This window comes from Ictidomys tridecemlineatus, chromosome 6 (genome assembly GCF_052094955.1).
Source record: "Ictidomys tridecemlineatus isolate mIctTri1 chromosome 6, mIctTri1.hap1, whole genome shotgun sequence".
Lineage (NCBI taxonomy): Eukaryota > Metazoa > Chordata > Mammalia > Rodentia > Sciuridae > Ictidomys > Ictidomys tridecemlineatus.
This window is the reverse complement of record NC_135482.1, coordinates 65131325-65143059: the sequence shown is the minus strand read 5'-3', so window position 1 is coordinate 65143059 and position 11735 is coordinate 65131325. Positions and strand designations below refer to the sequence as shown.

The 11735-nt window shown below is 53.3% G+C and overlaps 1 protein-coding gene and 1 long non-coding RNA gene across 6 annotated transcripts in view; one reads left to right on the top strand and one right to left on the bottom strand.

Moving 5' to 3' along the window:
• LOC144364843 (uncharacterized) overlaps positions 1 to 865 on the bottom strand; it is a 27021-nt gene extending 26156 nt beyond the window's left edge. Inside the window, exon 1 of the long non-coding RNA XR_013422928.1 lies at positions 729 to 865. This is a non-coding gene — a long non-coding RNA (uncharacterized LOC144364843). The remainder of the gene's footprint in view (positions 1 to 728) is intronic.
• Positions 169 to 11735, top strand: part of Kcnh3 (potassium voltage-gated channel subfamily H member 3) — an 18512-nt gene continuing 6945 nt past the window's right edge. The window contains exons 1-10 of one of the 5 annotated variants that reach the window (XM_005324917.5): positions 496 to 625; positions 2034 to 2267; positions 2681 to 2815; positions 3806 to 3939; positions 4597 to 4840; positions 5229 to 5386; positions 5470 to 5677; positions 9476 to 9769; positions 10051 to 10250; positions 10842 to 11091. In XM_005324917.5, the coding sequence (XP_005324974.2) occupies positions 550 to 625; positions 2034 to 2267; positions 2681 to 2815; positions 3806 to 3939; positions 4597 to 4840; positions 5229 to 5386; positions 5470 to 5677; positions 9476 to 9769; positions 10051 to 10250; positions 10842 to 11091 (1933 nt within the window). In that variant the 5' untranslated portion in view covers positions 496 to 549. Of the gene's footprint in view, positions 626 to 863; positions 974 to 2033; positions 2268 to 2680; positions 2816 to 3805; positions 3940 to 4596; positions 4841 to 5228; positions 5387 to 5469; positions 5678 to 9475; positions 9770 to 10050; positions 10251 to 10841; positions 11092 to 11735 lie in introns of those variants that run through there. The other 4 variants (XM_040280669.2, XM_040280668.2, XM_078014731.1 and 1 more) reach the window with 4 other exon arrangements.

Genomic DNA, 11735 nt, shown 5'->3' with positions numbered 1-11735 from the left:
CAGGGCGGTCTGAGCGGCAGGGACAGTGGAGCGGCAACCTCCCCCTGCCCTCGCCGATGTCCCGAGGGGAGGGGGACAACTCGGCAGGAGGCCTGTCCCTTTAAGGAGGCGGCCCTGACTGGGTGTGCCCCGTCTCCATGGTTACCCCGGTGCAGGCGGCGGCGCGGGAGGTTGGGAGGGAGGCTGCCGCTTCTCCCCGACAGACGGAGGGAGCTGCGGGGATCCGGCGGTGGCGCCAAGCGGAGCCGCCCGCAGCAGAGACGGGAGCCCAGCGGGCAAGAGGTGCCGAGAGGGCCGCAGCTTCGGAGCTTGGAGCCCGGGATTCGTGGGCGGCGAGGGCGCTAGGGGCCTCGCGCCATGCTCAGGGCCCCGACGGCGCGGACGCCCCCTTGCGCGCTGGCGGCTGGCGGGTCCTGCGAGACCCTGTTGGGCATTGCCCCCCGACGGCTGCTCTAGGGGGCGCAGGGCCCGGAGGGGGGCGGGCGCCCTCCCCGGGCGCTGAGTCCCCGCGCCCCGGAGGGATGGGGCGGGCGGCCGAGGCCGCCTAAGATGCCGGCCATGCGGGGGCTACTGGCGCCGCAGAACACCTTTCTGGACACCATCGCCACACGCTTCGACGGCACGCGTGAGTCAAACCCTAACCCCTAGCTCCCGGACAAACGATCCCCATCCAGGACTGCAGCCAGCCCTAAGCCCCGCTTGTCAGCTTGGCGCCCACAAGTTCTCACCTTCTCTCCCTTCCTCGTCCCTCTGAAGCGGGGACCATTGTATACTTCAAAGCACCGTTTCCCTGAAGGGTTCAGGTCAGTGCAGCTCCTGGCGAGGCAACACTGGGTAGAAGATGTCCCTTGATGTGGAGCACGGGATGCATTCTGTTCCCGGGAGCATGAATCCGGACCTAATCAATCAGACTCACCTCCTGATCTGGCGCTGTTACAAGGACTACCCTCACCCCAACCGGATGGGGGTTGGGGTGAGCAGTGCTCACCGACAGACAAGAGGGCGCGCGCGCGCGCGCACACACACACACACACACACACACACACACACAGAGAGAGAGAGAGAGAGAGAGAGAGAGAGAGAGAGAGAGCGCTTTGCAAATAGAAATAGAGTAGAGGGTACTCCAGGGAGTACCATGTGTCCAAGCCCATCTTACAGCTTAAATGCACCTGCCTCAGGAGCTAAATCAGCCCCAAAGATGGACTTGGGGACTCCCACCAGGATTGAGGAAATTTGGAGAAGGCAACCTGAGCTTCTGAATCCTGTGTTCCTGGGGTTCTGAGCCACAGGGAAAGTCATGAAAGTCAGATCCCTTCTGCACATTCACATTTAGTGGAGCTTCCCAGCTCTCTCATAGTTCTCCATAGTCTCTCATTATTAATAGGGGGTGAGAGCCAATCTCTGAGCTCTCCCCACTCAGGATTCCTCCATCAGCTTTTCCATTATGCTTGGCTTTTGCGGGCCTGCTGATTCAGCACCCCTGCTCCCTAGTACATGCCTGGTTCTAGTTTTCAGCCACCATTCTTACACCCCCATTCATAATCATATTCACTATTTCTTGAACAGATTAGACAGGTGGGGCTCAAACACTGAGGGCAGATGGACACTGGGCTGGGTTGCTTTCCAGTCCAGGTGGGTCCCAGTGGTAGGAGCCACAGCCAATCTAGTTATCTGGCTTGTGGGTGAGCCTAGAAGAAATAGAGGAGTTGCTGAAGCCAGTCTAGGGCAGGTGGTGTAATCCTTTGGACATCACCAACCCCACTCTTTACCCCAAACTGCTCAGGATACACTCCAGAGGGCACAATGCCCACAAAGGGCTATACTCACCAAACTGTGTTCTTACATGCTTCTCAAATGCATTCAAATACATTTGACTAAGAAGGGACCCTTGCAGGGCACTGACATACAGGTGACACACTGAGTGCCATTCACAAACAGCTCTTGCCCAGTACACACTACAGGTTTCCTGGGATTTGTAAAACCAGTTGTAGACTTTTTGCCTCTTCACTCCTCTAAGAGGTGCTCTCTTGCAGATAGTAACTTCGTGCTGGGCAATGCCCAGGTGGCAGGGCTCTTCCCTGTTGTCTACTGCTCTGATGGCTTCTGTGACCTTACGGGCTTCTCCCGGGCTGAGGTCATGCAGCGGGGCTGTGCCTGCTCTTTCCTCTATGGACCAGATACCAGTGAGCTCGTCCGCCAACAGATTCGAAAGGCCCTGGATGAGCACAAGGAATTCAAGGCTGAGCTGATCCTATACCGGAAAAGCGGTGAGGAGCCATCCTGTCTTACCTTTACAGCCTCAGCCAGCCAGACACCTAGTCCATCGCTGTCCCTCCTCCTTTGCCTTCCCATCTTCCCATGCACCATGCACATTTCCATCCCCTCTTTCTCCACCCCACCTCCTCTCCACCATCCTCACCCTAGCTTCAGCCTCTGCTCAGTTCCAGTCTTGGGTTTCCCACATCCAACAGGAAAACATCCCATCTCAGCAGGACACATGTCTGACAGCCATGTCTGCTCTCCCTTGCTTCCCTTGTCCTGAGTGAAGAAGCACTGTTTCTCCTCCCTCAGGAAGCCCTGCTTCTTCTTATGTTTTGCCCAGCATGTCAGTGGACAGGTCCTCTGTCGTCTTAGGCAGGGCTGAGAATGGGAGGTAGGATGAGTCTGTTTTTATGCCCAGGGCTTCCTTTCTGGTGTCTTCTGGATGTGATACCCATAAAGAATGAGAAAGGGGAGGTGGCTCTCTTCTTGGTCTCTCACAAGGACATCAGTGACACCAAGAACCGAGGGGGCCCTGACAGCTGGAAGGAGACAGGTGGGTGCCTGTTGGGGTATTGATTTAGTTGATGTGGCTGTTTTTTGGGTACCCCAGGCTTGGGCAGGGCCTTAGCATCCAGTCTGGGCTTATGGATCCCCCTCCCTCTTGTACTCACAGGGTCCTACTCTGGCTGGCTGAGAGGGCTGTGCTGCTCTCCTCTGTGCATGCCCAGGGTTGGAAATCTTATTTCCAAATAGGCCTGTTGAGACAAAGTTGGAGTTTTCAAGTTAACTTTATTAAGAAGTGGAAAGCAAGTTCCACTCATGCTTATGAAGCACTCCTTTCCCACTAGTTAGTGAGGTTGACCACAGACTTTTCCTTTTCCCCACAGCATACCTGTCAGGGGAGCCCCAGCCCTCTTTTAAATTCTTGGAGTCTTTCCCCCACCTTTTCCCCCCAGAGACATAGACAGAGGTTTATTTAGGAAAGCAAATATGTATTCAAGGGCTATCTCCAGAGAGAAGATAGCACTTGCTCCCTTCTTGTATCCCACCAATGGCTGGGGCAGGCCTTTGGGCAGGTCACAGAATTGTCATCAGATGCTGCTCCAAGGACTCTTGGGATATAGGGGGCACACTCCATTCCAATTCTCTACCCCACCCCTGGGTCTGCTTCTCCAATATCTTTAATATCACCTTCTGACCCCTGAATCTAAACCCTGGGCTCCTTCTCTGAGCTCCCACACCTCTGATGATGGCTTTCTACTAACTTTGCCTTCCTTCTCTGTGACCAAACTCCCTCTCCCAGGCCTTTCCCTGGAAACCTTCTCCTAGAAGTGGTGTCTATAATGCCAATCTGCCCATTGCTATGGTTGGCAAGTGGCTTCAGGAAATAAGGAATGCCTAAGCTCCCAACTCTAAACAGACAAAATGGTCAATAAGCCAGATCAGTCCATGGGCCAGCAACTGGTGTCCCACACCCAGAACCCTGTGATGGGGTATGTGGATATACCCCACACCATCTTTATGGGCCCCTCTTCTTTTTCAGGTGGTGGCCGGCGCCGATATGGCCGGGCAGGAGCCAAAGGCTTTAATGCCAACCGGCGGCGGAGCAGGGCTGTGCTCTACCACCTCTCTGGGCACTTACAGAAGCAGCCCAAGGGCAAGCACAAGCTCAATAAGGTGGATTAAATACTAGGGTGTGTGTTTGGGATGGGGAACAGGAAGAGGACATGGAAGAGGGGAACTGATCCCACCAGAGAGAAAGAGTCCTGGAAACCACCCAGGCCCCACCTCCATTTCTAGGGTTGGGACTGAGGGAAGGACTGTCTCATGTCTGACCCATCAAAGGTCTTAGCTTTAGAGTCAGAGGTGCCTTAGCTCAATCCTTGCTTGTCCCCTAAATAGCTGTGTGACCTCAGTTAAGTTATTTGATTTCCCAAAACCTCTTTTGTTTTTTTGGTACCTGGGATTGAACCCAAGGGCACTTTTCCACTTCCTTGATTGTTGGGTTTTTTTTTGTTTTTTTTTTTTTGTTTGTTTGTTTTGAGATAGGGCCTCACCAAGTTGCTTAGGGCCTCACTAAGTTGCTGAGGCTGGCTTTGAAACTGCAATTCTCCTGCCTCAGTCTCCAGAGTCATTGGGATTATAAGTGTGTGCCACCATGCCTGGCAAACTCCTTTTTTTTTTTTTTAATCTATAAAATGGGGATTCTAATGCTCACCTCAGAGGTTGCTTTGAGAGTGCAGGGAGAGGTAAATGCCTTTCTCAGACACTATCCAAACTCAGCCTGTGCCATTATCCTTTCCTCCCTGACTGGATCTGCCCTGCCTCACTCAGGGAGTATTTGGGGAGAAGCCAAACTTGCCAGAATACAAAGTTGCTGCCATCCGGAAGTCACCTTTCATCCTGCTGCACTGCGGGGCACTGAGAGCCACCTGGGATGGCTTCATCCTGCTCGCCACACTCTATGTGGCTGTCACTGTGCCCTACAGTGTGTGTGTGAGCACAGCCCGGGAGCCCAGTGCCGCTCGTGGCCCACCCAGTGTCTGTGACCTGGCCGTGGAGGTCCTCTTCATCCTTGGTATGTGCACTCTGCTCCTTCCTCTTCATTCCGTGTCAGACACCTTCGGGCTTTGATGGGAATCATCTGTATGGCTTTCAGTCCCCCACTAGTGTCCCCTTTGCCCTCCCTGTGTTTGTGACTCATGAGCTTTGAAATCAGATCTAGGTTCCAATTGTGTCTCTGCTTCTAATGTGGTATAGGACCCTGAGCTAGTCATAGCCTCGCCAAGCCTGTTTCTCTCTCCATAAAAGAGGCAAAATAATGTGTGCCTGCTTGAGTTACTGTGACAGTTATGTCACACTGTGGCATATGTGAAGGGCTCAGGATAGTGTCAAGTACTGAGCAGGTGCCCAGTGGTAAACAGTGACTGCCCACCCCATAATGACTCCCACCTGATTCCCTGCAGATATTGTGCTGAATTTCCGCACCACATTTGTGTCCAAGTCGGGCCAGGTGGTGTTTGCTCCAAAGTCTATTTGCCTGCACTATGTCACCACCTGGTTCCTGCTGGATGTCATCGCAGCACTGCCCTTTGACCTACTACACGCCTTCAAGGTCAATGTGGTCAGTGTGGCTGGGATGGGTAGGGGGGCTTTGGGCTGGTACAGGCACAGTCAGCCTGAGATGACTACCCTTCCCCATCTCAGTACTTTGGGGCCCATCTGTTGAAGACCGTGAGGCTACTGCGCCTGTTGCGCCTGCTGCCACGCCTGGACCGGTACTCCCAGTACAGCGCTGTGGTACTGACCCTGCTCATGGCTGTGTTTGCCCTGCTCGCCCACTGGGTGGCCTGCATCTGGTTCTACATCGGCCAGCAGGAGATTGAGAGCAGTGAATCTGAGCTGCCTGAGATTGGTACTGGAGGTTGGGGTGGGTGTGTGCATGCTGAGGAGTGATACCCGATGTCAGAGATGTGTGCAAGTTTGCAAGTGTGTGACAGATGAGGGGTATGCGGGTGTGTATGACAGCCACCATCATATGGCTGCTCTCCACCAGCTGGCCATTGTATAGACAGCCTGGTTGTGTAGGCTGCCTGGGGAGTTTCAGTCACCCATTGTGTCTTCCTGGTAGTCAAACCTTTGTCACATTCCTAAGGCCCTTGCCCAACTGGGAAGGCCAGGGAGGGAGCTGTTGCCCTTGCCTTTCCTCTAATGTCACCCTCTATGAAGCTTGTACCCATCAAGGATCCTAGGCCCTTGCCTCACTGTTGTCACCTACAGCCCACATCTCTCTCAGCTGTGTCCACATTCTCCCTGAGCCTAAAAAAAAAAAAAAAAAAAAACATTTTCTGTGTCCCCAGTGTCTTTGCTCTCCTCCATTTCACCTTCACCGCCACAGCTCCTCCCTTTGCTCACCACCCACTCAGTCTTAACTGCTTCCAGGAGGGCTTCCACCCCCACCTTCCCACCCAAAATGTTGTGTGAAAGGTTGCAGTGACCTTCTGGGGCCAAACCTTTTTCTTCTGTGAAGTCTCTATAGCAGCTAACCCTGCCAATCATGCTCTCTTGCCTTGGGAAGGATAACCCTGGTCTGGCCCCCTTCTTCCCCAGCCCCTCCAAGTTCTAGAGACTCCAGATAGGCTTTCCTTCCTCCTTACTCGCCTTGTTTTCCCTTGGCCATCCCACTGAGGCTACTACATGAACATTGCAACTCCCATCTTTTCCCTTTATCAGAACCATTCTGTTCCAGCCATTTCTAACTCTATGCTCTCAGTTCCCAAAATGAGTGCACACCTTCCTCCCACAACCTCCAGCCCTCTGTCACTTTGCAGTAACTGACATTTAGTGCATTTCCAGTGCTCAGGCAGCCTCTCATGTCAGTTTGCTCCTTGGTGGGGTCATCAGGAGTCCAGGTCAGTCTTAGAAACCTGCTCTGATCAGTTCCCCAGAGATGATGAGGCTTCTGCAAATCCTCTCCTCCTTGCCAAGTGCACAGGAGATTGGTGTGTGCCTAGAGGTTCCACTTGGCTATTCCCCCGAGGACTCCAGTTGCTGAGCAGGTGGAAACTGGGACACACCAGCAGTGTCAGCTCCTTGGTGCCTGTCCCAGAGGGAGTCTGTGGTGGAGACTGCTGTGGGGTCAGCAAATGCCCTGACCCTGTTTCTGCCCCTACAAAGTGACCTAAGACACCAAATCCCCAGGTTGGCCCCATCCCCTACAGCAGGCCAGACAACCTTGGCCTTGAGTCCACAAAGCTCCTCTGTTCCAACCACCTCATGGGGGCTGATGATCTGAAATCAAGAATATCTCTGGCTCTCAGAGAAGCTCTGGGCCCTACCACAATGAGCATGGGAGTACAGGGGTGACTGAGTCTTGGTAATTCTTTCACCCTTGGTCTGAGTTCCAGAGAGGATTCTTTCCATCTAGAACTGGTACTGGTCCACATTAGAAGATTTTGAAGTCCTTTATATTATCACCTCCCACTTCTTCTGGGAAGCTTCTTCTTTATGGCTTTCTTGTGTTGGTCCCCTGTTCTACTGCCTGTGGTGTGGACAGAGTTCTTATCCCAGATTCCCATTAGCCCAGTGAAAATGAGCAGTTTTTTAAAAAGATTGGGCTGAATACTGAGGAGAAAATTCAGAGCATTTCTCAGTGTGAAAGGCACCAACCTCCAGGAACAACCTTGGCTGGCCTAACCCCCTCATGCACTCTCCTAGTACTAGCTCTAAGGCTGCTGAGGTCCCATGAAAATGAAAAGTCCCTTTTTACCCTCATCTCTATCTGGTTGTTTCCTGCCACCACTACTACCCCTTTATCTGACTACCCAACTAAATAGTGACTGAAGGGTTCTGCGTGTAAAACCCCTCCGTCACATCCCCACAGCACACCTGGGATAACAGGAGTGAAGTCTTATCTTGGTCCAGGCCTTACTGCATCCCACCAAACTCCTTAGCCTGGAATTTGATGCCCTCAGTGTTAACCACACATTCTAGCCACACTGAGCTACTTGACTGTACTTTCTTAAAGTCTCCATCTCCGGGTTTGGCCCATGCCTTTCCCTCTATCAGAAATGACTCCCTCTCAAGTTTGCTTAGATCAAAACCTTCTCTATCCTTTGAAACCAAGCACACACATCCCCCCACTTAGGTTTGAGCCCCCTCATTTGGCACCTCTGGGATGTAGTGCCTACTCTATAGTAGTTACTTGTTCTTCTGAACTAGAGTCCTCAAGAAGTTCCTGGCCCTCGGTGCTGAGAGAATGGGTGTATGCATGACAGGAGGGGTGTGGGGACCACAATGACTACATGTAATAGGTGTCAGGAAGAGGGTGGTACATGATCTGTGTGTTGAGATGGGAGGGCAGAGCGTGTGTGGAGAGGTGGATCCCGCTGCAGCCTGTGACCCTGCACTTGTCCTCTGCCACTCCATTCCCCATCAGCTAAACTGCCCTCTCTCCCATCCAGCACCATAGAGCCCCCACAACCCTCCAGCCAGGTTCACAGTGACTTCTTGAAGGCATAGGCTTCTTAGAGACCCAGTACACAGCTCTGCCTCCTGCCAAGGCCAGACAAGAAGTGGGCCCATATCTTTGTGTGCATTCAAGCATCTGCTTATGTGCACATACCTGTGCAAGTGCACAGGTGCCTGCTGAGGCCTCTGAATGTATTCACCTATGTGCAAGTGTGCCCCAAGCCTGTGTGTCAGTCTGCAAGCTCCTATGTGCCTTTGCCTCTCTTCAGAGTATACAGAGGCCATTTCAGTGTGAGTGGCTGTGACTGTGTCTGGGCATCTATAAGGTGCTCACATGTGTGTCCTTGTCATCTTGACTGTGTGTGCAGCATGTGTAAGTCTCAGCAGTATCTGTAACCATATCCATATGGGTGTACTTAAGAGCACCTTTGTGAAGTTAGGTGGCTTGTGTGGTTTGGGTGAGGGATGAGGTTGAATGGTGCCAGGGGAGCATTTCTGGAGCAGATGGGCTGAGACAGACAGGAAGAAGGGTCTGGGTAGAAAGGGCAAAGGAGATGGCCTCTGTTATCCAGCATTAGAGACCAGGCTGTGATTGAATGCCATGAACCCCAGTCTCTATCCCTCCAGCTAGACCCATTCCCTGAGATTAGTACCAGACATAGGAAAGAGGGTGTGATTCTCCTTGCTCCAACCTTGGCACCAACAGGAGCCAGCTGGGGAGGCATCAAATTCCAGGCTAAGGAGTTTGGTGGGATGCAGTAAGGCCTGGACCAAGATAAGACTTCACTCCTGTTATCCCAGGTGTGCTGTGGGGATGTGACGGAGGGGTTTTACACGCAGAACCCTTCAGTCACTATTTAGTTGGGTAGTCAGATAAAGGGGTAGTAGTGGTGGCAGGAAACAACCAGATAGAGATGAGGGTAAAAAGGGACTTTTCATTTTCATGGGACCTCAGCAGCCTTAGAGCTAGTACTAGGAGAGTGCATGAGGGGGTTAGGCCAGCCAAGGTTGTTCCTGGAGGTTGGTGCCTTTCACACTGAGAAATGCTTATGTGCTTGTCATGCTGAGGGTTGAGAGGGTGGTTGGGTGTGCTGGGCTGGCAGAGAAGGGGAAAAAGTAGTGGGAACTCATGAGGGTGAGTCTGTGTCTGCATGTCCCCAACCCTAGGGGGCTAGCACACCTGTACCCTCAGAGCCGTCAAGTTGTCCTACCTGCTCAGACCTTTCCCTTGCCCTCTCCCCAGGCTGGCTGCAGGAGCTGGCCCGACGACTGGAGACCCCCTACTACCTGGTGGGCAAGAAACCAGTTGGAGAGAACAGCTCTGGCCAGAATGACAACTGTAGCAGCAGCAGCAGCAGCAGCAGCAGCGAGGCTAATGGGACTGGGCTGGAGCTCCTGGGCGGCCCATCACTACGCAGTGCCTACATCACTTCCCTCTACTTCGCACTCAGCAGCCTCACCAGCGTGGGCTTTGGCAATGTGTCCGCCAACACGGACACTGAGAAGATCTTCTCCATCTGCACCATGCTGATTGGTGGTGAGGCCTGGCCTGCAGGTTTCTCTGGGCCCACTCCCAGACTGCTGGCCTCAACCCTCCCCTCTCACCTTCCCCAGGGCCCCAGGCCAGGGGTTCTTTTGCCTTAGGTGGTCTGTGGAATACAAGGCCAGGGCTGGGAGAGACACAGGGCTACACAGAGCCCATGCGCCCTGCATAAGAGCATGTGGAGTGGGGAGGGGGTAGAGGACAGATGTGTCCAGCACGGTATCAACCAGGTCAGGCCAGGCCTGCAGATGACCTGCTCTTATTGCCCTCCCCAGCCCTGATGCACGCAGTGGTGTTTGGGAACGTGACCGCCATCATCCAGCGCATGTACGCCCGCCGCTTTCTGTACCACAGCCGCACTCGTGACCTGCGTGACTATATCCGTATCCATCGGATCCCCAAGCCCCTCAAGCAGCGCATGCTTGAGTACTTCCAGGCTACCTGGGCTGTGAACAATGGCATCGATACCACTGAGGTGTGGCGGGCTTCCAGGGTTAGCCCTTCTAGCCTTTTCTCCCTCAAGGGGTTTGCACTTGGCCTAAGGAGTAGGGATGGAGGGTGAGGAATGCCTCCCTGCTTCAGCTCTCCTGTGGGGACAGCAGCCAAGACGGCTTGGAGCTCCTGTGGACCCCAGTTAGGACTGGAGGCTCTGTGCTCGCTGAAATCTGAGCCTGAGGTTGGAGGAGGAAAGGGGCTGCTCAGAGAGGACTAAAGCCAGGTGTGGTAACACAGGCCTGTAATCACAGCTACTTGTGAGGCTGAGACAGGAGGATTGCAAGTTGGAGGTCAGCCTGAACAATTTAGTGAGACCCCCATCTCAAAATGAAAGCTGGGTTTGTGGCTCAGTGGTAGAGTGCCCCTGGGTTCAATCCCCAATACTGCAAGGGGGAAAATTCTGTAAGGAATTGAGAGGGTGGCAGGGCTAGCCCCCTTTACTGAGTGCACCCTCAGTGTGGAGCCTCTGTTGTCACCTCCCCTCGCTCCTAAGGCCTGTGAGGATGTAGAGGGCTTGGCTGGCTGGGATCCCTTCTTCCACCCCCAAATCTCTTCACCTGCTTGCCTGCAGCTGCTGCAGAGCCTCCCTGATGAGCTTCGTGCAGACATCGCCATGCACCTGCACAAGGAGGTCTTGCAGCTGCCGCTGTTTGAGGCAGCCAGCCGAGGATGCCTGAGGGCACTGTCCCTGGCCCTGCGGCCTGCCTTCTGCACACCTGGCGAATACCTCATCCACCAGGGTGACGCTCTTCAGGCCCTCTACTTCGTCTGCTCTGGCTCCATGGAGGTGCTCAAGGGTGGCACTGTGCTCGCCATCCTAGGTTTGTGTGGGTGGGAGAGAGGATACAGTGTGTGCTGTGTGTGTGTGAGAGAGAGTGTGTAGGGGAGACACCATGGCTCTGATCTGCAGGAAACCTAGACAGGGTGCCACAAGGCCCCAGAAGGGAGAAACAGCCAGGATGGAGTCAGGAATAGTCAAGAGTCCTGGGCAAAGTTCAGAGAAAACCCAATGACTGCACCATGAAGACACAGGAGGTGATCATGATCTTGGAGGTGTGCCTGGGAAAGCCAGTTTTTTAAAAGGAACCAAGCTTGGACTGGCACACATCTGTAATTTTAGCTACTGAGGAGGCTGAGTTCAGAGGATCACAAATAAGAGGCCAGGCTGGGAAATTTATCAAGACCCTGTCTCAAAATGAAAAATAAAAAGAATTGGGTCTATAGCTCAGTGGTAGAGCATCCCTGGGTTCAATCCCCAGTACTGCATAATAATAATTTTTAAAAATAATAAAAGGAGCCAATCTATAAGGAGATAGAAGAGTAGCACTGTCTGGCAATCAAATGCTAAAGATAGAAGTGCTAGGAAGAGTATTCAGACAGGGCTGAAAGAGGAATGAAAGCTGTCCTTGTGTGGGTCCCCTAGGTGGTAGGATGTGACTTCCCTGAGGCAGGTCACAGAGCAGGC